The sequence below is a fragment of the Eptatretus burgeri genome, chromosome 2 (assembly GCF_056783735.1).
Source record: "Eptatretus burgeri isolate ZD-2024b chromosome 2, Ebu_testis_v1, whole genome shotgun sequence".
NCBI classification, from domain to species: Eukaryota; Metazoa; Chordata; class Myxini; order Myxiniformes; family Myxinidae; genus Eptatretus; species Eptatretus burgeri.
The window spans coordinates 73,707,091-73,729,061 of NC_140962.1; the positions used below are offsets into that span (position 1 = coordinate 73,707,091).

General features: G+C 45.3%; 1 protein-coding gene and 1 long non-coding RNA gene across 7 annotated transcripts in view; one reads left to right on the forward strand and one right to left on the reverse strand.

The window, feature by feature from the left end:
• Window positions 1-21,971, forward strand: part of LOC147032326 (platelet-derived growth factor receptor alpha-like) — a 124,855-nt gene that overhangs the window by 73,184 nt on the left and 29,700 nt on the right. For all 5 annotated transcript variants that reach the window (XR_015055113.1, XM_085869838.1, XM_085869837.1 and 2 more), the window contains 2 exons: window positions 8,973-9,063; window positions 13,821-13,963. Coding sequence is in view for 4 of the 5 variants with exons in the window: in XM_085869838.1 (XP_085725964.1) it covers window positions 8,973-9,063; window positions 13,821-13,963 (234 nt within the window). In the remaining variant the exon portion in view is untranslated. The remainder of the gene's footprint in view (window positions 1-8,972; window positions 9,064-13,820; window positions 13,964-21,971) is intronic.
• LOC147032327 (uncharacterized) overlaps window positions 1-21,971 on the reverse strand; it is a 66,107-nt gene that overhangs the window by 40,041 nt on the left and 4,095 nt on the right. For both annotated transcript variants that reach the window (XR_015055115.1, XR_015055114.1), the window contains exon 2: window positions 14,069-14,199. This is a non-coding gene — a long non-coding RNA (uncharacterized LOC147032327). The remainder of the gene's footprint in view (window positions 1-14,068; window positions 14,200-21,971) is intronic.

The window sequence follows — 21,971 nt, forward strand, 5'->3', positions numbered from 1 at the left end:
TGCCCCATCCTTCACGGTGAGATCACTCGCCTCAGTCGAGCATAAACAGAGACCAGGGAAATAACACCTAAGGAGTGACGAATCCTTAATCTCATAATACGCTCGTTGACCGGTGTTACCTCATTTGTCATTGGGGTCAGCTTATTGGACACAGCTACAGCAACTCCTTGGGTATGGTAACCATCAGAGCGACCAGACCAATAGTCGGTGTAACCACCCACCATTATCTCGCCGCAATCCGGTCTCTGAACATCAGAGAGAGCTGCAATCCCGATGTCCAAACGCTTGAGCTCAGATGATAACAGAGACAGGTGATCATCCTCTCTTAGGGATAGGACATTCCAGGCACCCACCCGAAGGGACCGCCTCAGGTTAACCCAAGGAGACCACCGTCTGGTGGACGACACCTCAGCACCACTCCAACACACTCTCCCGCAATCTGACCCAGGGATGTTACCCCGTGGTTTCCCTCCTATCATCAAAGATTGGGGGTCCCGAAGGCTTTGCCCCAATCCCATCATCCGGTGAGCTGCCCTGCGAAGGGAAGCTGCACAGGAGGTACTCCCACGGAGTGGGTTTTCAGATTTTCTTTGCGTTTTTGTGTTTTGCGGAATGAACGGTTTTACGGTGGCCGGAGTGCAAATCCTGCCACCAACCTCCTCATAAAAAGTAACCCAACTGCAGGAGGACGTCCGCAGACACAGTTGGGCACTAGATATGGATGGCCGTTGGCTCACAAGGAGCTCCTCCACCCTTTGACAGGTTTTGTTTTTAATCCTGCTGGGTGTCCATATCCAAACACCCTCCTCACCAGAAAACCTGGTGGGGGAGACGGTTTTGTCGCTGACAACCCGACCATGGAACAGGTTAGTTCAGGTTTACATGGTACCTGTAGCAGGTCACAGATCTAACCTGACCTGACAACCAATAATAGTTGTTGGTTTTTGGGTTGGTTTTTTGGTTGGTTGGAATAATAGTTGGTTTTTAAATAGCCGATAAAGTGATCGGGTCCAACAGGGCTGTGCAATAATACCCCGCTCAGTTATCCAAAAACGAAGCGAGCTGCTTAAGCGGCTCGTTTCCAAGCGGCCCCGTTGAGGTACAGTCTCTCGGTTAGTCTGCCCGCGCGATTAATTAGGTATATCGACAATTTGGCAATTGACCCTGTAGCACGTGGGTAGAGTGTTGACTCGACTGTGGTGTGATTAAAAACACACCCGTAGCGTGATTTCGGCGTTTGATCTGGAAGGCTGCGACTGGATTGTCCGTTAGGTGGGCGAGGGCGGCTGCCATTGGGTCGAAGCGGTCGTCCGCACGCCGGCGGGTGAGAATCCACAACAATATATGTGTGTGTGTGTGTATGTATATATATATATATATATATATATATATATATATATATATATATACATATATATATATATATATATATATATATATATATATATAGTTCGAATGTGGATGCAGCAGCAAAGTTTGTGAATACATTTAGTGAGTTTGTGAACACTGAGGGGTATGTGGCACAACAGGTGTTCAATTTTGATGAAACAGGCCTCTTCGGGAAAAAAAGATGCAAAGGAGGACCTATATTACTGAAGGCGCTGTCACACCTTGACGATTTAGCCAGCGTATGCCGACTTATGAAAAAATTGTCTAAAACACTGGCACACGTCGAATACGTTATGGGTAAGTTTTGATAACATTAAGAGCATGCTGAAAAACACTGCCATACGTCGTAGTACGCTGGCTTTCATCGTTGTACTTTGTGGTTGTCCTCAAATTTTAGCATGCTTGAAATTTTACGACGTATGCCAGCATATGACTCGCACGTTCCGCTACGCTGGCCATAAGTTGTAGGCACGTTATGCGATCGTTGACACACGTTACTTGTATGTTACTCATAAGTCGAAACACGTCGAGGTAATGATTGGCGTACCCGAAACTTATTTATAACCTATGAGTCACGTGTTGTCGGCACGTTACACGATCGTTGCACACACGTCGAGGCACGTTATGCGATCGTTGACACACGTCGAGGCACATTACTCACAAGTCGAAACACGTCGAGGTAATGCTTAGCATACCCAAAACTTATTTCTAGCCTCTGAGTAACATGCTTTGAACCTTTGTGTAACGTACCTCCAACACATAATGACGTATGGAGACATATTTGATTGACGTCTTCCGGACGACCACAGAACTTACTGAACGTGTTTTTAATTTACAGCTACCGTATCATGGCGTATTGGCAGCGTTTAAAAAAAAAAAAAAAACAACAATAACTTCCGATATTTCGTCACGTGCCGTTACGTCATGTCCGATTGCCTCTTCAGTTTGCTCATGTCTTATTCTTTGTTCTTCCTCTGTGAATATTTTTCTGTTTGAGGACATTGTCACGTCGACGTCGAAACTTAAAAGCAAATGTCCGAATATATTTTAAAATTCGTGATAGACTAAAAAAAAATTTTTCAACAACAACAACAACAACTTCAGATATTTTGTCACGTGCCTTCACGGAGCCAAGGAAAAAAAAAGAAAATGTGCCTTGACGGAGAAAATAAGTTTCGGGTATGCAAAACATTACCTCGACGTGTTTCGACTTATGATTAACTTACAAGGAACTTGTGTCGACGTTTGTCAACGATCGCATAGCGTGCCTACAACTTATTCCCAGCGTAGCGGAATGTGTGAGCCATACGGCGAGGACGTCGTAAGATTTTCAGCATGCTTGAAATTTCACGACGTACGAGACGTACCACGAAATATGACAGCGTACATCATCGTTTTTCAGCATGCTCTTAACGTATACAAAACTTACCCATACCGTATTCGACGTGTGCCAGCGTTTTAGACACATTTTTCATAGGTCGGCATACGCTGGCTAAATCGTCAAGGTGTGACTGCGTGGTTGACACTTCCAATTTTCAGGCGGTTATGATTTAAATCGGCGTGCGGCAGGTTTTTAACAGGCTTCTCCATGAGTTCGTCGGTGATACGTGCAGCGCACTATGACTAAGTGAAACTATCGTTGGGCATAGGTTGTGAACGCCGACAACAGGCTAAGCATTCATTGGTATAACTTACCTATAAGACAACGAAACGTTCTGTGCCCGTTACTAATATGTTATGCATACGACCAACACGTTACGAATACAACCAAAACTTAAAAAAAGATCAAAATTTCAGTGTATACCAACGTTTTACATACATTTTTATACATTGCCATTGCTGGCTAAATCGTCAAGGTGTGACAGCGCCTTAAGGAAGAGAAGTCTTTACCAGGCCATAAGCCAATGAAAGACAGGCGTACTGTGGTTGGAAAGGAGCCTCTCCCACGTGGGACTTTCCTCTCTGCCACGTGGGACGAGCTTCTCTGCTACGTGGGACTTTTTGGAAAGGTGTTTCTCTAAAGCAAGCGAGCCCAGTGAGCCCCAGCCCTCTACAAGTGGTTTTAATGTTAGGGGAATGAAGAGACAAAGGGAGGAAACACCAGAAGCACAGTTGCCTGATGTTATTATGGAAGGTGACACCTTCCAAGTAATAAACCCTCTCCCTCCTTCCTCCTCTCCAGCTTCCACATGGACCATTAGAACTCCTCACGAAGGAAAATGCAGTTTATTTTCATGTTAGTACATTTATTTCTTGTTTTTATAATTATTACTTGATATTTAGGTCATTTACTCTTCTTCTTAAAATTTTCTTCTTCGAAAGAAGAAGAAGAAGAATTTAAGTCATTTACTCATCTTATTTTACCTTAAACATTGGTAATTTCAGTTGAAAGTGTCTTGAAAGTGGGTTTTCTTGGGGTCCAGGAACGGATTAATTCACTTTCCATTATATTATTTCTTATTGGGAAAATAGTTTTGGAATCTGAACTTTTTGCAATCCGAACAGCCTCCTGGAACGAATTAAATTCGGATTCTGGGGGCACCACTGTATATTGGTTGGTATGGTCTGTTATTCTGTCATTTTGTTTGCCTGTATGTCTGTCAATCGCCTACAGGTCACATTTTCACTCGGATCTTCAAGAAACTTCACCACCTGGTAGAGGTAGTGACAAGGTGGAAGCCTATTGTTTTGTAGGGCAATAGGACAAAAGTTCAAGGTCACATAAACCATCAATTTTCATTTGATTGACTTGACATGTATGTATATATATATATATATATATATATATATATATATATATATATATATATATATATATATATATATATATATATATATAGTTACGCCTGTGGAAATTAGCATTACACCATAAATGGCCCTCAGGTGAGATATCTTCATAGGTACATGTGTAGTTAGCCCAAACCCATTGTATAGAGGGAATTTATGTGATCCATCCAGGCTGCGACGCTTTGAGTTGGTCGTTTTTCTTCTTCTATCTTTTATTTCCAACACACAGCATCTCAACAACCACGCCATCCCCATCACAGCGCCAACCACACTGCAACCACGCCACCTCCACCATCTACGCTACTACATCTTCGCCACTACGTCCGCTTCCGAACGGCAAACAAAGGTGCCAAGGAGGGAACTGCGAGGATGTGCAGATTTCCCTGCCTGTTTCTCCCGTTTGACTTCCCCGGAGTGGAGGAGGGGCGATGCAGGTCAAAGGTCAAAGGTCAGAGGTCATGTGAGGGAGGGGTCTCATTTTGGGGGAATAATTCTCTGGCCCAGAGCCAAAAACTGACTCCCCCAGCCCCCGCACGGGGCGGGGTGGAGGGAAAGCGTGAGGGAACGCCCTGTTCGGGAACCCTCTCAAAGGAAGGTGGAGCTGAGAACGGGGCGGGGTGAAGGGCGGAGCCCCGCACTCTAAAAGACGGACACGGGCGGGTCGCTTCTTCCTCTTGCGCGCTTCCTCTTCCGCCTATTCCTCTTCGTCTTGGCTGGTGGTCTGGTGGGTCTTTGGTTGGTTTTTGTGGAGAGTTAAGTCTTCGGGAAGAGGTCCTGCGCCCGCGCCTTGGCGAGCGGCCTGTCACGAAGGCATGGACAGGAGATGCGGGAGCGCCAGTAGAGAGGTGGACCTGCGCGTCCGGACAGTGAGTGCCGGAGAGGGTTCGCCGGCCGCGAGAGAGGTCGGGGCCAGGCGTGACCACGCTGACGGTCGTGGGAGAGGGACTCACCAGCCATAAAAGGGAAGTTGCGACTTCTTTCTTTCTTTTCCTTCCTTTGCTTTTTGTATAAATGACTGTGGGAGGCGCCTGTCCGACAAGTAGAACTGTTTAAGTGTTGCCGTGTGTACGCATATTCGATTGTAGCTCTGCATCGTTTCTTTTGTTACATTTGCTTTTTGTGCATAATTGTATGGCTGTAAATACGTGCCTTCCGTGCTTGTCTGTGTGTGCGTGTGAATAAAATGCTTGCTTGTTGAACAGTTCCCGCTCTGCTTCATCTCTTTTCCTCTTTATTGACCCTCCATCTCGGAAGGGGTTCGTAGTGGGTACAACATCCCGGTAATTAATCGGAACCATCAAGGCCGACGATAACACCCCTCGGTTATCACTGTAGCACGGAACGGTCCGCTTAAGCGGTTCGTGTCCGGACTCGGCCTGTGGCGTGGTACGATCGCCCGGTCGACCATTCGCGCAGGTACTTAGGTAGATCGAATTTGGCGAGCAACCCTATCCTGCGTGGGTGGGCAATTGGCACGATCGTGGTGGGGTTAAACCCCCACCCGTGACTAGTTCCCGGTGTTGTTCCGAGAGGGTCACAACTGAATTGTCCGTCCGGTGGGCGACGTTCCGCGATTCGAGTTACGTGGCCGTTCGCACGCCGGCAGGCACGAATTCGCAACAATATGTATGTGTATTTTAGGAGTATTATTTCTGTCCTGAAGACATATATATATATATATATATATATATATATATATATATATATGTATATATATATATATATATATATATATATATATATATATATATATATATATATATATATATATATATATATATATATATATATATATATATATATATATATATATATATATATATATATATATATATGTATATGTATATATATATATATGTATGTGTATGTATACATGTATGTATACATGTATGTATACATGTATGTATACATGTATGTATACATGTATGTATACATGTATGTATACATATATATTTATACATGTATGTATATATATATATGTATGTATATGTATATATATATATATATATATATATATATATATATATATATATATATGTATTATTAATTATGTACTCTTGGAATGTATCTTTTAAACCTTTCAACCCTTCAGACTGTGAGACCACTTCGACCTTTGAAAACCCTTTAAAACACTAAAACACTAAAAAACACAGAATTATCAATTTTCATCCTAGTAACTTGAAATTTCAAAAAGATTTGCGTATTGGTTCATGTAATTGTTTCACCAAAAATCATAACGATCAATTTTACCGTTTTGATGTGTCAAGGGTTTCCATGACAACAATTTCACCCCATTATAGTCAAATTGGACTTTTTGTGAATTTATTATTACCATACCTCAATAATTTTTTAAGATATGAAATTGAAACTTAAGCAGCTTATTTTTACATGTGTGGTAGTATATGTGAGTAAAATCTAGTCAAAATTAGTCAAAGGTCAAGGCCATCCAAAATATGTAAAACACCTATTAGACCGCAATGAGAAAATGTATCAACCAAATTTGTTATGCACAACATTCCATCATGTAAAACACTTGATAGGTCAAATTTTCTTAATTGCCAAATTGCTGTTTCCATGGTAACTATTGTTTCTTTGGATTCCCCAAGTATCGTGCTATGCACAACATCTCTCTTGTTTGATTGTTAATCAGTGTATTTTTTTTATTCTCAAAAACACCATTTATATTGTTACGGATTTCAGAATCCGGTCTGATGAATGCATACGCACATCCAGGTCCTCAGACAGTTATTTCCTTAAATGCATGTTCAGATTAGCCCCATCCCCATGTCTAATGGGATCTTAAATGTGATGCATTGAGAAGGGTAAAGAATAGATCCCCTCTCTTATGGGAAGCTTTTTTTCTTTACGACAGACACATTTACACACATTTCTTTCGCGAGTTCTGAAGCCCGCCCTTCTATTTCCTCAGCAACGTTATTTCGCAAGCTCTGAAGCCCACCCTCATTTTTCCTCAGCAACATTCTTTTGCGAGCTCCGACGCCCGCCTTTTTTGAGAGCGTATATCATCATGATAACTGCGCGCAAGTGGGGCGGGGTGAGCTTGGGGCGGACTGCGCCCACCGAGACAGCCCGGAGATGTAAAACGAATTGGAGGTCCGTTCTGAGGAGGAAAGTGGAGGCGAGAGAAGTGACAGGAAAGTGGAGGCGAGAGAAGTGAAAGGAAAGCGGGGGTGAAAGAAAGCCAGTGAGGGAGAAAGAAAATGAGAAGTAAGCACAAGAAGCGAGCAAGAAGCGGGTGTAAACGTGCAAAAGAGGAGAAGAAAGTGAGCGTGTGGGTGTCTGACCAGCGCCAACAACGAGACAGTTCGTCCTTCCCAGTGCTTGGGCAAGCGAGCGTGTGAGCAGCGCCGACGAGTGAGGCGCGGGTCAGTCACCGACTGATCGTGTGGGTCACTGGACATCACCAGTTTCGTGAAGGGTGAAGAACTGCTCGTGTCGCAGCACCAGGGTCTAAACCAGCGACAGACAATCTCAGTGCCCTCCCAGATGTCGATTGGCGTTCAAGGCGGTTCGTGAGAGGGTGCACGGCAAGGCTGGGTGCTGGCGACGGACATAACACGCACGCACACATTTCAGGACGTTTTCACTTCAGGACGACTACTTTCTGGTGAGCGAAACGATTCTTCCCTCCCCCCCCCAATGATCTGTTGGGTAGCCATGTCTGTGTTTAGCTGTAAGTCAACCCCCGATAAGCATCTGCTTTTTGTCTCTTTCGTTGCATTTTGATTTATTTTGTTTTGAAATTCATTCTTTATTTACCTCAGAAAATAAAAAAGTTCTTTCCATTTATTAATTTTATTATTAATTAATATTATAATTTTATTATTAATTTTTATTATTAATAAATCATTTGTCGATTTCCAACCTGTCCGTGTTTGTCCTTTCCTTCGATTGGTCTCACATTGTCCGAACCGAGATACACTGGGAGGTAATTACCACAGATTTGACCAGAAATAGTCGCCACGCACCAGCGGTTAAAACGCTCGGCCACCCTAACTAAAATCTAATCGAGATAACATTGCTGCTTTGCCGAGGGCATGCTCCCTGCTCAGGTAACCACGTGACCTCTAGTTAAACGGCATAATTACATGGTGGACACTGGAACTCGTGGTTGACTGGGTGGTGTTCGTGGTTCTAAAACAACCCACCGTACCACAACGTTAATTGTGAGCGGTGGCCCCAGGTCCGGCTCTACCGAGGACAACCGGGGAATAATCCCCGAGTGACAAGCTGGTGTCTCGGTACCAGTGGCCGCAACAATATTTTTATTACAGATGCAAAAATGGTGGATTTCCCCTCCCTCCTCCCTTCTCTTCCTGATATCCTTTCCTGTTTCCCTCTCATAATGCCATTTTTTATGCCTTTCTTATATGTTACTCATTTACACTCCTTCGTCATTGTGTACATAACATATAGATGTCTCCTAAATCAAATCCATTTGGCCTTCATATTGGATGTTCTGAAGTTTAATTACTGTGCAACTTTTTGTCAATGTCATTTCACTTCGTGTAAACTATTCATTATATGCTGTGTACAATCATGGATTTAATATATTTGTTATTTACGACAGTTAGTTTCATGCCGATAACAATCTTTTTGTAATTATTGAATAATTTGTGATGTTTTTAAAGTGTGCATTTCTTTTCGTTAAGTATTAATTTTATTCTGCTCCCCTCCCTCCCATTCTCCTATTTCTGTTCACTTTCTCATTGTCTGTCATTTTCCTTGTTTTTCCTCCTTTGGCTGCTTTTCTTTTTTTCACTGACCTCCCTTAGGCCCAGTGTACATAGTAACCGAGTACTGTTGCCATGGAGACCTTGTGGGTTATCTTCACAGATACAAACATTTGGTACTGAATGAAAGCAGGTGATTTTTCTGCTGGTTTAAAAGCACATGATGGTGTTAAAAACTGAACTTTGTGCGTCCTGCATTAGAATGAGAGACTGGTCGGCAAAGGGACTAGGGGTGGAAAATAGTTTTGCGCTTACTTGTACGTGGCCTTCTCACCCAGTACTGCTCTTTCAAAATCACATGGTAATTAAGGCACAAGAAAGGCCATTTGGCTCCTCATACGTGTGCAGTATCCACACTCCAGCACTCTCACCGATTACATGTAATTGTAATAAGAGAAAGACAAAATAGCCAACTGTTGTAAAATACCGGAAAATCTTTCACATCCAGATTCCACATGAAACAATCAAATTTACATCCCAATACAAATAACTGTGTGCTCCAGTATGCAGCAACCCTGATTGTATTGCACCAGGATGGCATGAGATTTAAAGATTTTACCTGTGAAATGAACTATCTACCACAACTAAAATGAAACTTTGTGGTGGATAAAGTAACCCCTGAACCCGAACACTGAACTGGGTGATTTTGAGCTTTCCCTGACTGGTGGTGAGGGGCTCCCAACATTGACTCTATTATGAGAGTTAATACATACCATACCATAGACACAATCAAGCCTCCCAGCCCCTCTCCCTCCCACTCCCCCTGCCCCCCCTCAATCCTGGCTGTCAATGTTCCGATGAACTTGAAAATTTGCACACACTGAGATCATCATGTAATGAATGCGATGGTAAAATATATTTTTCATAATATGTTAATTTATCTAATTATTGCCGAATTAGTTATGCAATATGCTAATTTTATGCATTTTGCACAGAAACCTACAATTCTTGACATTGGAAATCTGAGATTGCATGAAAACTGTACAATATCAATGAATTATGTTACTCAAGTTGAAAATCATGTTGACTTCTTATTTTGGGTGAATGTTTCAATTTGCATAAGCTTATGAATATGCAAATGATGTCTCTTCATGAATTTAACATTTCTGAACATATTACAGACAAAAAATTGAAAATATCATGGAGATAGAGAAATAGCGAAAAAGTCATGAGAGGAGAATTTGAAATCTCCTGCGGTTGCAAAAAAAATTGCAGGAAATGTCAAGTGGATTAATGTGTGACTCTCTGCTTATGTAATGTGTGCCAGGGTTCTCATGATATAGTAATTGTGTTTATTATTTATGGCAAATCATAAAATGACAACAATTATTAGCTGATACACAGCTGATTACTCCAATTTGGATGACTCCAAATTTTGGAGCTGATGACTCCAAAATGCCTGATTTCACAAGGACCGGGTGTCTGGTGGAAATTTGATAAACCCTCCCATGTTTGCTGGGCTTGGGAAACAGCTCAGATTACTCGAGAAACAACTGTCTCATCAAGGCTAAAAGTGTCACTGATAGCGTAAAACACCTGTTATCCTAGTACCGGAGAACAATCAACACCTGATGATTTTTTTTTTTTGTTTGTGCTCAGTGCATGATTTATATCTGTTGGCATTATGATGTGTTTTCTTATGAAATTTGTTATAAAACTTATAGAAGCTGCCTCAACCAAAACACTGTCTTGCCCCAAATTGTGCATCATTTATACCATCCAAGGAACGATATTCTTTGACGATACTGACATTGCCATCATCTACGTGTCAGTAAGTTAAATAAAAGTGTTTGTTTCATAATTTTGGTAAAATAAAATAACAAGAAGACTTTCCCCTTTATTTACAAACAAAATGGTATCTTTATTTCCAAGACTGTATTATTAGAGTTAATACACACCACATACAAGGAATTGGATTATAGGTCTGTGTTGAACCACCATGCCAGTGGCTGGATGTAAGCTCTGCAACCACCTGCTATGGGATTGCAGCAAAGGCTTTCTGTGACTCTGTGGGTCTGATCCAATCAGTAAACTTCCCAACCTGGATTTCTGCAGCTGGTATGTCCTCCCTAGTGGATCTCCTCGACCTAGTAGTGGCTAACTTTCCATCCAACCTGTCCTGTTCCTCCTCTGCCACTCTGGGCTCCTCTGGTCACATTATTTTCAAAGCCCATATCTCTCTGGTTATTGTGGGAGAGTGACCTCAATGTCAAGGAATCTGGCAGTTCACACAGGAAAACTGTCAGGTACTGCAATCAGCCATCCAAGAAGGTATTTGGCTGCCAAATCCACAGCATCCAATATTTATTCTGCCTGCATGGGAACACTTCCACAAAAGCTACTCTCTCTCATGCACCAGTTTATCCCATCCTGCCTGCAGCTGTCCTCAGGGCTATGGCTTACTGAATCCTGTGGCAAGAAACTTGTGGTCAGGCAGCTTTCTTTCTCATCCTGGAGGGCTCACATGGCTGAGGGCAGCGTTCGGTCACTCTTGGATCTGTGGCATCCATGCTGAACTTCTGAAGGCTGGAGGAAATGCAGTACTCATGTCATTGTATGCAGTTCTGTGCTCTGCCTGGTACACAGGCATCATCCCAACTGACTGGAAGAGGGGCCTTGTTGCCCCTCTCAGGAAAGGGAAGGGGAATCGCCAGGATGGCAACATCTACCGAGGGGTGACACTGCTCTCAGTGCCTTTCAAGGTCTTTGCTCGGATAATTCTTCAAAGGGTTCGCCACCATCTGCTTGAGCACCAGCACCCAGAGCAGTCGGCTTTACACCAAAGCGGTCAATGATTGACGGTGTCCTTGCTCTCTGGGTCCTCACTAAACGCAGATGAGAATTTCGGCAGGGGCTGCTCACAGCCTATGTTGATCTCCACAAAGCATTTGATTCAGTGAATCGAGATGCCCTCTGGAGGATTCTCGGTTTTCGCAGAGTGCCATCAAAGTTGATCGATCTGATTTCTGAACTGTACTCTGGTACAGAGAGAGGGAGAGTGCTGTGAAGTGTGGTGCTTCCATCTCTGACATATTTCCAGTTGTTACTGGAGTTCATCAGGGGTGTGTATTGCCCCCCCCCCCACACTCTTCAATGGACTGGATTCTGGGGAAGACGTCTGAGAGATGGGGTTGCAGTGCCTCACTTGGGAATGTCAAGATCTCTGACCTTGATTTCGCAGATGATGTAGTTATCCTTACGAGACGCGGATGTCCTTGTGGAGGCCCTCGAGACGCTGAATGAGGAATCGGAGCTGCAGGGATTACGGGTTTCCTGGGTCAAAACGAAGATCCAGACTTTCATTGACATCTTGGATGCTGCCATCTTAGCTGTCTCTGTTTGTGGTGAGGATATTGAGGTCACAGAGAGATTATCTTACCTTGGCAGTGATATTCATGTCACCACATGTTGTGAGCCAGAAGTCTATAGATGTCTGGGTTTGGCCTGGGGAGTCATGGATTCACTGGATCATGGGGTGGAGCACTGTTACTACCTATTGAGGAGGATGAAGGTCCAAGTCTTCAAGTTTTTGGTACTTCCTGTCTTGTTCTACAGATGTGAGAATTAGATTTTGACCAAGGATCTGAGTTGAAGACTTAACTCCTTCGGTACCAGGTCTCTTCTGAGAATACTTTGCTATCGCTGGTCAGACTGTGTCCATTGAGCAGTTGCTGAGAGAGACTCAAAGGAGATTTATTACCTGTATAGTCCGTGAGCGTCAGCTGCGGCTGTAGGAACATGTGGCTCGATTTCCTGATGCTGATCCTGCTCACCAGATTCTCTCAGCGAGGGAGCCTCACGAGTGAAAAAGGCCTATGGGAAGGCCATGTGCTCTGTGGTTGCAGCAGGTTGATTGGCTTCTGCCATGGGGGTGGCCAGATAGAGGCCCCTGGAGTACCAATGGAAAGTGGCCGTTGCGATGCGCTGCTCTGGTGCATGCTCCCATACCTGACCTAACCTCTCTGTGCTTTGTTCCCCACCCCTCCAGTATCTGCAGGGCGCATGCGGTCCACCAGAAACCCTCTGTTAGTGAAACTGCCTAAATGCAGAACCACTGCCCACCTCCACTCATTTTTTCCTTCTCCCCCCCCCCCTAACCTGTGGAACCACCTTCCATACTCTGAAATCTCATTCTTCCCTCCAGGTATTCAAGACAGCTGTTCACAATCATCTCAAGTCATCCCCCATCTAAAATCAGGATATTATCTGTACCCATTAAACCACCCTGTACCTCTCCCAAAATTTTGCTTCTGTATCCATGTTGTCAACTGCTTTGCGTTCTCCCTTACCCCTCGTCAGTACCTGCATCCCTTCTTTGTCCATCTCAATTTACTTTCTCCCTTCACCCTGGTGTTTGTATTTTCCCTTTCTCCTGCTGTTCCCTTTTTGTGTTTGTTGTATCCTGGATAAGCAAATACGCTGAGTATTCCATTCTTCTCGGCTGAGGAAATATGCACACCACCCAGACGGAGGGAAGCCATCACCAAATTGCTATATTACACATGCGCACACTCACCCCTTTGGTGACGTTAATCTTTGAACATCCCAGTATATACATCAGTGTTGTGCCCTGATTTTGTTCTGTGTCAGAGTTCTTCCATCAGCCAAGAGCACGTCTAAATAAATAAATAAACAAACAAACAGGTCTAAAGTTGAATACCAAGGTTAAACCAGGCTTAAGCATTTCGGTCTGGGCTGACATTTTACTCCACCTTTGACCAATCGCCAGCTGTCCTAAATTTATTCAAGCATAGCTTTCGGAACTTCATAAGATTAGAGCAGCACTACTTCCATTGGCTTTGAAAATGCTTTGCAAATGAGTGGTCCATTGCATTGAGATTGGTGAGTTAACTCCTGTTTATTCTTCATATCATCACTTCCTCCCCACAGGGATACAGCATCCTCTTGTCCCACCAATTACATGGAGATGAATGAACAAAATGGAAGCCAATATATCACCATGGCAAGCAGTCCAGGACATATGATTTATGCTGATCTTGAAGGCAGTTACCTTTCCTCTTTATCCTCTCCAGGTACCATGTATTCAAAATAATTATTCCAAATTACTTCCTAAAAGAATCAATGTTTCCTAAATTGTACTTTTTCACCTCCATCACTGTGCTATATATAATACTTACTGCATCATCGATGATGTGGGATCTTCATCTCTTGCTCTCCTTTTCTGCAATAGTCCACAACAGGAAAGATATTGTGCATGTCATCAGCAGTTATACTGGCAATCCATCGATGAGGGCCATGTGAAAGGATCCTGATGAAGAAGTAAAAAGTAAAATGTCATTGACGACTCAGTTTTAGGCTTAAATAATAAAACTTTTGTTTGTAAAATAATTCATGCATTTTTGGACAGAAATATTACCATGGCTTCGTTGATTAACTTTCTATTTTTTCACGACAAACTTTTTCACACTTCTTGGATTTCTGAAGGATTTACAAATATGAGAGTATTCTTCATTGTAGCAATTTAACATACCAAGCATGAAATACAGTAAACCCTCAAATATCACGGGGGCGAGGTTCATGGAAAATTCCACGATAGTTAAAACTGAGACGTGAAAACCAAGGGCCAAGAGGAAGAGGGCGCTTGTCCTCACCATATTTCTGCAGGGCACTCAAGGTCTGCCAATAACCCCCTTCTGGTAAAACTGCCAAAATCATGAATCACTGCTCACCTTCACCCTTTCATTCCTCTTTTTTCCCGCCTTTGGAATAAACTCCCTCAATCTATTCAATCCCATTCTTCCCTCCAGGCCTTCAAAACAGCTGTTCACCACCACCTCTTATCATCCCCCATCTAAAACCTCGAACTTTTCTACCCCAGTTAATCCACCCAAAGCCCACCTCCTTCAAATTCCCTGCTTTCCTTCCTGAAAGTCCCTGTAATGTCCATCTTGTGTACCCCGTGTTTTGTCTCGTCTTATGTTTGGTAGTGGTACTTGTGGAGGAGGGGGGGGCAGTTGTACAGGATTGAAGGAAATGGGGTAGGTTAAAACAGCATGTTAATACAGCACGTGGAGACTGCCCGGAGATGTCCATGGGGGGTGGAGAGGGGAGGGGTTTGGGAGGAGGTACGCATGAGGGAAGGCAGAATGAGGAAGATAAGGCAGCGTGAGGGGAAGGGAAGGTAAAAGGCAGCGTGAGGGGAAGGGAATGCGGTGTGAGATGAATGGAAGGGAAATCAGCATGAGAGGGAATGCGGTGTGAGGTGAGTGGCAGAGAAGGCAGCGTGAGGTGAAGGGAAGGTGGTGTGAGAGGAGGAGAAGGCAGCTCAAGAGGAGGGGAAGGCAGCACAAGGGGAAGGGAAGGTGACCATGATGGAAAGGGAAGGGAAAGGGAAGGGAAGGCAGTGTGAGGAGATTTTAATAGAAGGGCGATAAAACGCGCTCAAACAGCAAAAGTTTTGTTTTGACTGCTGAGATCTATATAAAACCGGATGGGAGCATTTAAAACCCACGATATCTACCTGGCAAAGGCCTGCCTGTATGCATGCATGCTCGCACATGCAGCAACCTTTGCAGCCAGTCAGCTCACTCTGAATCTGATTTGTGCATGATACATGATGGCGAAGCCGTTTTAAATTCAAAACTAAACCATCAGTCCTTAACAGTCCCCTTAACAGAGGGAGAGGAGTGGGAGAGAGGGAGAGGGGTGGGGGATAGAGAGAGGGTGGGGAGTGGGGTGTGGGGAGTGAGGAGTGAGGAGGGGTGGCGAAAGGGAAGGCAGCGAGAGGTGACAGGAAGGGAAGGCAGACGTGCGGTGGAGCATTAATTATGATTCATACCGTCTCATCAAAATTATTCTTTCTCGAATAAAAGTGAAGATGGAAACAAAATAATGTCTGAAATCCATTTTGCACTGGTCAAACTATAAATACCACCTGGAGACAAACGCCGCCCGGACACATCCGGAGACGAACGCCGCCCGGACCCGTCCGGAGACCAACGCCGCCCGGACCCGTCTGGAGACCAACGCCGCCCGGACCCGTCCGGAGACCAACGCCGCCCGGACCCGTCCGAAGACCAACGCCGCCCGGACACGTCCGGAGACCAACGCCGCCCGGACACGTCCGGAGACCAACGCCGCCCGGACACGTCCGGGAACAAACGCCGCCCGGACACGCCCGGAGACCAACGCCGCCCAGACCGGCCCGGAGACCAACGCCGCCCGGACCCGCCCGGAGACCAACGCCGCACGGACCCGCCCGGAGACCAACGCCGCCCGGACCCGCCTGGAGACCAATGCCGCCCGGACCCGCCCGGAGACCAACGCCGCCTGGACCCGCCCGGAGACCAACGCTGCCCGGACCCGTCCGGAGACCAACGCCGCCCGGCAGAGCGTACACAATGCATACACAAAAGGCAGAGGAGCTCCTTGTGAGCCAACGGCCATCCATATCTAGTGCCCAACTGTGTCTGCGGACGTCCTCCTGCAGTTGGTTTACTTTTTGTTAGGAGGTTGGTGGCAGCATTTGCACTCCAGCCACCGTAAAACCCTTCACTCTGCAAAACAGAAGAAAACCATTTAAGAAAATTGAAAATCCACTCTGTGGGAGTACCTCCTGTACTGCTGCCCTTCACCGGGCAGCTCACTAGATGATGGGATTGAGGCAAAGCCTTCGGGACCCCCACTCTTTGATGAGAAGAGGAAAACCACGGGGTAACCTTCCCGGGCCAGATTGCAGTCGTGTGTGTCAGGGTGATGCTGAGGTGTCGTCCACCAGACAGCGGTCTCCTTGGGTTAAGCTGAGGCGGTCCCTTCGGGTGGATACCTGGAATGTCCAATCCCGAAGAGAGGATGATCACCTGTCTCTCTTACCATCTGAGCTCAAGCATTTTAACATCGACATTGTTGCATTCTCTGAGGTTCGTAGACCAGATAGTGGCAAGATCATGGCAGGTAGTTACACTGACTATTGGTCTGGTCTCTCTGATGGTTACCATGCCCAAGGAGTTGCTGTAGCTGTCCAATTATCTGATTCCAATGATAATTGAGGTAACACCGATCAACGAGTGTGTTATGAGACTAAGGATCCATCACTCCTTGGGTGGTCGTGTCCCTGGTCTCTGTGTATGCTCCGACTGAGGTGAGTGATCTCACCGTGAAAGACGCATTCTATGTCATGCTCAAGTCTTTGGTTGATCAGTACCCAGGCAAGACACTTCTTGTGTTGGGGGATTTCAATGCATCGACTGGAACTGATAGGGATCGACTGGAACTGATAGGGATCGACTGGAACATATGAGACGTGTTTGTCTCCATGGGTCTGGATTGACCAAACGCTTCTTGACGGTCGCTGGAGGATGTCCAGAACTGCAGGGTTTACTGGAGTGCTCATTTCCTCAACACCGACCACAGGCTTGTGGTAGCAACTCTGAAGTTGCAGCTTAAATCCAGGAGAATGGTACGATTCCAGCCTCGGCTGGATGTTGGCAATCTCAAGAATGAGAGGGTAGCTGAGGAGCTTGCGAACAGGCTGAGTGGGGAATTGGGTCTGAATGCTTTGGGGAATCCTGAAGAGTTGTGGAGTGCCTTCAAGACCACCATCCTTGATATTGGCGGTGGGTGTCTTGGAACTCACCGGAGGGTGAAGAATAATTTTGTCTCTGAAGGGACACTGGATACTATTGACCAGAGTCGCAGGGCCAGACTCAGTGGCAGAGTTGAGCTGTTCAGGAAGTTGAAACTGTATTTATGCTGAGGGTGCACACGTAGACCTATATGTAAGGAATTTGTGGGGTAGAGCATCACCTGTAGTCAAGTGTTTCTTGTCCTGCTTACTGTGAAATTCGTGCATTGCGTTCCTCCATGCCCATCCCTCGGTGTACTGCAGTTAGAGCGGAGGGTGGTGGGCTCTTGACAGAGGAGTCCGAAGTTAAGGCGAGCTGGGCCGGTTACTTTTCGTGGCTGTTCCAGGCTGATCCACCAGCTGTCAAGCTGAATATCAGGGGTGTTACACTCCCTATTGCTGACCCTTCAATCAACTGTGATCCACCTTCGTTTGTGGAAACACAGGCTGCGGTGAACCGCTTGAAATGGGGTGAAGCTCCAGGGATCTGTGGCATCCATGCTGAACTTCTCAAGGCTGGTGGAAATGCTGTACTCGGGTCATTGCTTGCAGTTCTGTGCTCTGCCTGGAACACAGGCATCATCCCAACTGACTGTAAGAGGGGCCTTGTTGTCCCTCTCTGGAAAAGGAAGGGTGATCGCCAGGACTGCATCATCTACCAAGAGTGATGCTCCTCTCAGTGCCGGGCAAGGTCTTTGCTCAGATAATTATTGACAGGGTTCTCCACCATCTGCTGGAGAACCAGCTCCCAGAGCAGTCAGGATTTACACCAAAGAGGCCAACGATTGACCATATCCTTGCCCTTACGGTCCTCACGGAACACAGACGAGCGTTTCGGTAGGGGCTGCTTGCAGCCTATGTTGATCTCTGCAAAGTGTTTGCTTCAGTCAATCAGGATGCCTTCTGGAGGATTCTTGTCTTCGTGGGGTGCCACCAAAACTGATCAATCTGAAGTCTGAACTATACTCTGGTACTGAGAGAGCTGTGAGATATGGTGTTGCCATCTCTGACAAACTCCAGGAACAACTGGAAATAAGTCGGAGGTGTGTACTGGCCCCCCTCGCTTTTTAGCACTTGTGTGGACTGGATTCTGGGAAGGATGTCGGAGAGATCAAGCTGTGATGCATCATTTGGGAATGTCAAGATATCTGACCTTGATTTCGCAGATGATGCAGTCATCTTTGCAGAGACTCTGGGTATCGTTTTTTTGCAGAGACTCTGGGCCCTCAAGGTCCTGAATGAGGAGTCAGAGCCACTGGGATTACGGGTTTCCTGGATCAAAACGAAGATCGAGGCTTTCAATCACTTATTGGATGCTGCTTTCCTGTCTGTACCTGTTTGTGGTGAGGATGTTGAGGTCACAAAGAGATTGACTTACCTTGGCAGTGATATTCATGTCTCTGCTGGCTGTGAGCCAGAGGTCAATCGACGTCTGGGTCAGGCCTGAGGAGTCATGGATTCACTGGATCATGGGGTGTGGTGCTGCTGGTACCTGTGCAGGAGGACGAAAGTCCAAGTCTTGAGGTCCTTGGTGCTTCCAGTCTTGTTCTACGGATGTGAGACTTGGACTCTGACCAGCGATCTGAGGATACTTAAGTCCTCTGGTACCAGGTCTCTTCAGAGAGGCAATAGGTTGTATTGTTGTGGATTTGGAAGTTTATTGCACTCAACATACAGGTCCAATAGTGTAGTTATTTCGCTAAGTTTGTATTTTATAGATAGCTTCCTTTCCCTTGTCTAATGGGTAAATAAATGTCCATGCGCTGTAGAGTTATTTTAATAGTTAGGGTTTTTCTTTTACATTTTTCCACCAACAAGAACTACAACAACAGCTGTGGAAACCACCAGCTCGGATAAAATGATGACGAGAAACCCTCTGCTCCCGGCATTCTTTGCGAGTTCACTCGGGGAAAGGTTACGCCCCCACCTACAGATTCGCTTGGCAAAGCGCCAAGTGGGGAAAAGGTCGAGCGACTCCTGAGAAAGGAATGACGCCTGAGCGAGCGCGCCGGAGAGGATATAAAGGAGCTGAAGATCCTTGCAGAAGGGAGTCTGTCTGTCTGGTCATGGTCGTCGTCCTCTTCACGATAGAGAGCCTGAGGAGCCGCAGGAGCTGGTCTGGAGCCTGGGGAGAAGCTGGTCGTCATCGTCGGCTTTGTCCTCCTCGTCACGATCGGGAGCTCGAGCGGCGCCAGTCCCCACAAGAACCGCAAGGGTCGCTCGCCGGTGCCTGGACTTGGCTCGCCTCCCGCTGGCGCTCGGACCGAGTCAGCTTGAAGACCACACGAGGTGGACAGGTCCAAGACAGACCCTGGTCTTCAGCCCGACTGTCCTCCGGGCTGGAGGTCTGAATAAAGACCATTGGTCCAATTCTTTGGGTGTGTGTGTGTGTGTGTGTGTGTGTGTGTGTGTGTGTGTGTGTGTGTGTGTGTGTGTGTGTGTGTGTGTGTGTGTGTGTGTGTGTGTGTGTGTGTGTGTGTGTGTGTGTGTGTGTGTGTCCGTGGGCCCGTCTGCTAAGTAGTGAATTGTACAAGTGATTTTTGCCTGTATATACGTGCATTGATTAATATTCGGTCTAGCTCTGCCCTTATGTGCTCCCCTCATTTCCCCCCATTGTAAATAAATACCCCGATTGTTGAATGTTTCAGCTCGTTCGCATCTATTCTTTCATTGACTGAGCGTGCTACGTGTTGGAAAGTTAGCAAGGCCGTTGTGCCATTGTAACGGGGTATTCGGGACCGACGGAGCTCGGCAATCAAACTGCTTGGATCACACATGGAACGAGCACGTAAAGCAGCTCGTTCTGTACGGGTGCCATTGAGGGTGTGGAGATTCGGTAAATCGCCACGTGGTCTCTCGGTATTTTGAAAATTGGCAAATAACCCTGTACCATGTGGAAGAAATATTGACCAAGAAGGGTCAATCCAATCCAAGAAGAAGAATCTTCACGATCCAAGAAGGGACCTGTACTTCTCCAGAGTTTTCCGAAGAAGTACGATCTGAATTCTGGGTGATCGGTCGAGCCGACTCTGCAACTCCATCTCGCGGTTGTGCTCGCGGCAGACGTCCGGCCCTGCAAGAGTATTTGATATATATATATATATATATATATATATATATATATATATATATATATATATATATATATATATATATATATACAAATATACAAATATTGGATTCGCGATATATGCTAGATATCCCTTATTATCAGGTTTTCCGTGTGTGTGTGTGTGTGTGTGTGTGTGTGTGTGTGTGTGTGTGTGTGTGTGTCTGCAACGCGAGGCTCCACAGCACAAACCAGCGAACGGATGTCGATGAAACTTTGCCAACATGTGCAGTATTTGTTAGGAATGTGCGCGTTTGAATTTCGTTGCCTAGCAACCACCCGTTGCTGTGCAGCGGCCGAAAAACCGCGTACAGTATTTTCAATACTTGTCCTTCAGTTTTGAATGTAGAGAAACGAGACTTCGGAATTAAACACTTCGAGATATTTAGAAAATTTTACTCGAGCCGATTTTTTATTGACGTTTTATTTTTCAAATGGTAGTCCTTCAAAATCGGTTGTCTATTCACCGTCATTTTTTATGAGGGGCTTAGGAAAGTGGGCAGAGCTTAGGGAATGTGGACGTGGTTGATGAAAAGTGGGAGTGGCGTAGGAAAGTGGGAGTGGTGTAGGAAAGTGGGCGTGGCTTGTGTAAGGTGGGCGTGGCTTATGAAAAATATTGTGTGGCTCAGGAGGTGTGGTCAAACAAGAGCATTGAGAGAAGTTTATCGGGTTTTCCGTGTGTGTGTGTGTGTGTGTGTGTGTGTGTGTGTGTCCGCAACGCAAGGCTCCATTTTCAAATGGTAGTCCTTCAAGAATAGGGTGTCTATTTACCGTCATTTTTTATGAGGAGTGCCAGTTGGCAAAATACGCAATAGGAAAAATCTTGCCAAGCAGAGGAACAATTGTATGTGAACCAATACGTCTTGGCAATGAATCTTCGTCGAAGGATCAGTCAGAATGAAAGGCATCGTATCCAGCGCTTCGATCCTAGCGAATCCCTCGTCGCCTACCGGCTTGTGTATATGTATATGTGTGTGTGTGTGTGTGTGTGTGTGTGTGTGTGTGTATGTATATATATATATATATATATATATATATATATATATATATATATATATATATAATGTATATAATGTATATTTAGAAATATATATATATATATATATCTTTATTTGAAAAACATTGGGGTGATTGGGATTTCACATTTTTAAAGAAGGCGCTTACAATCAAAAGAAAAAAAAAAAAACAACTTACATCGACTCCGCTAATTTGAACAAAAAAGCAAGAGCAGACCCGGTCTCAGGCAACGTTTCACCAGCTTCACAGCCGGCTTCCTCTGGCACAATAGACCCTGAGCCTGGGCACGTGTCTGGTTTTCATTTCAATACGACCGCTCATTTCCGATCAC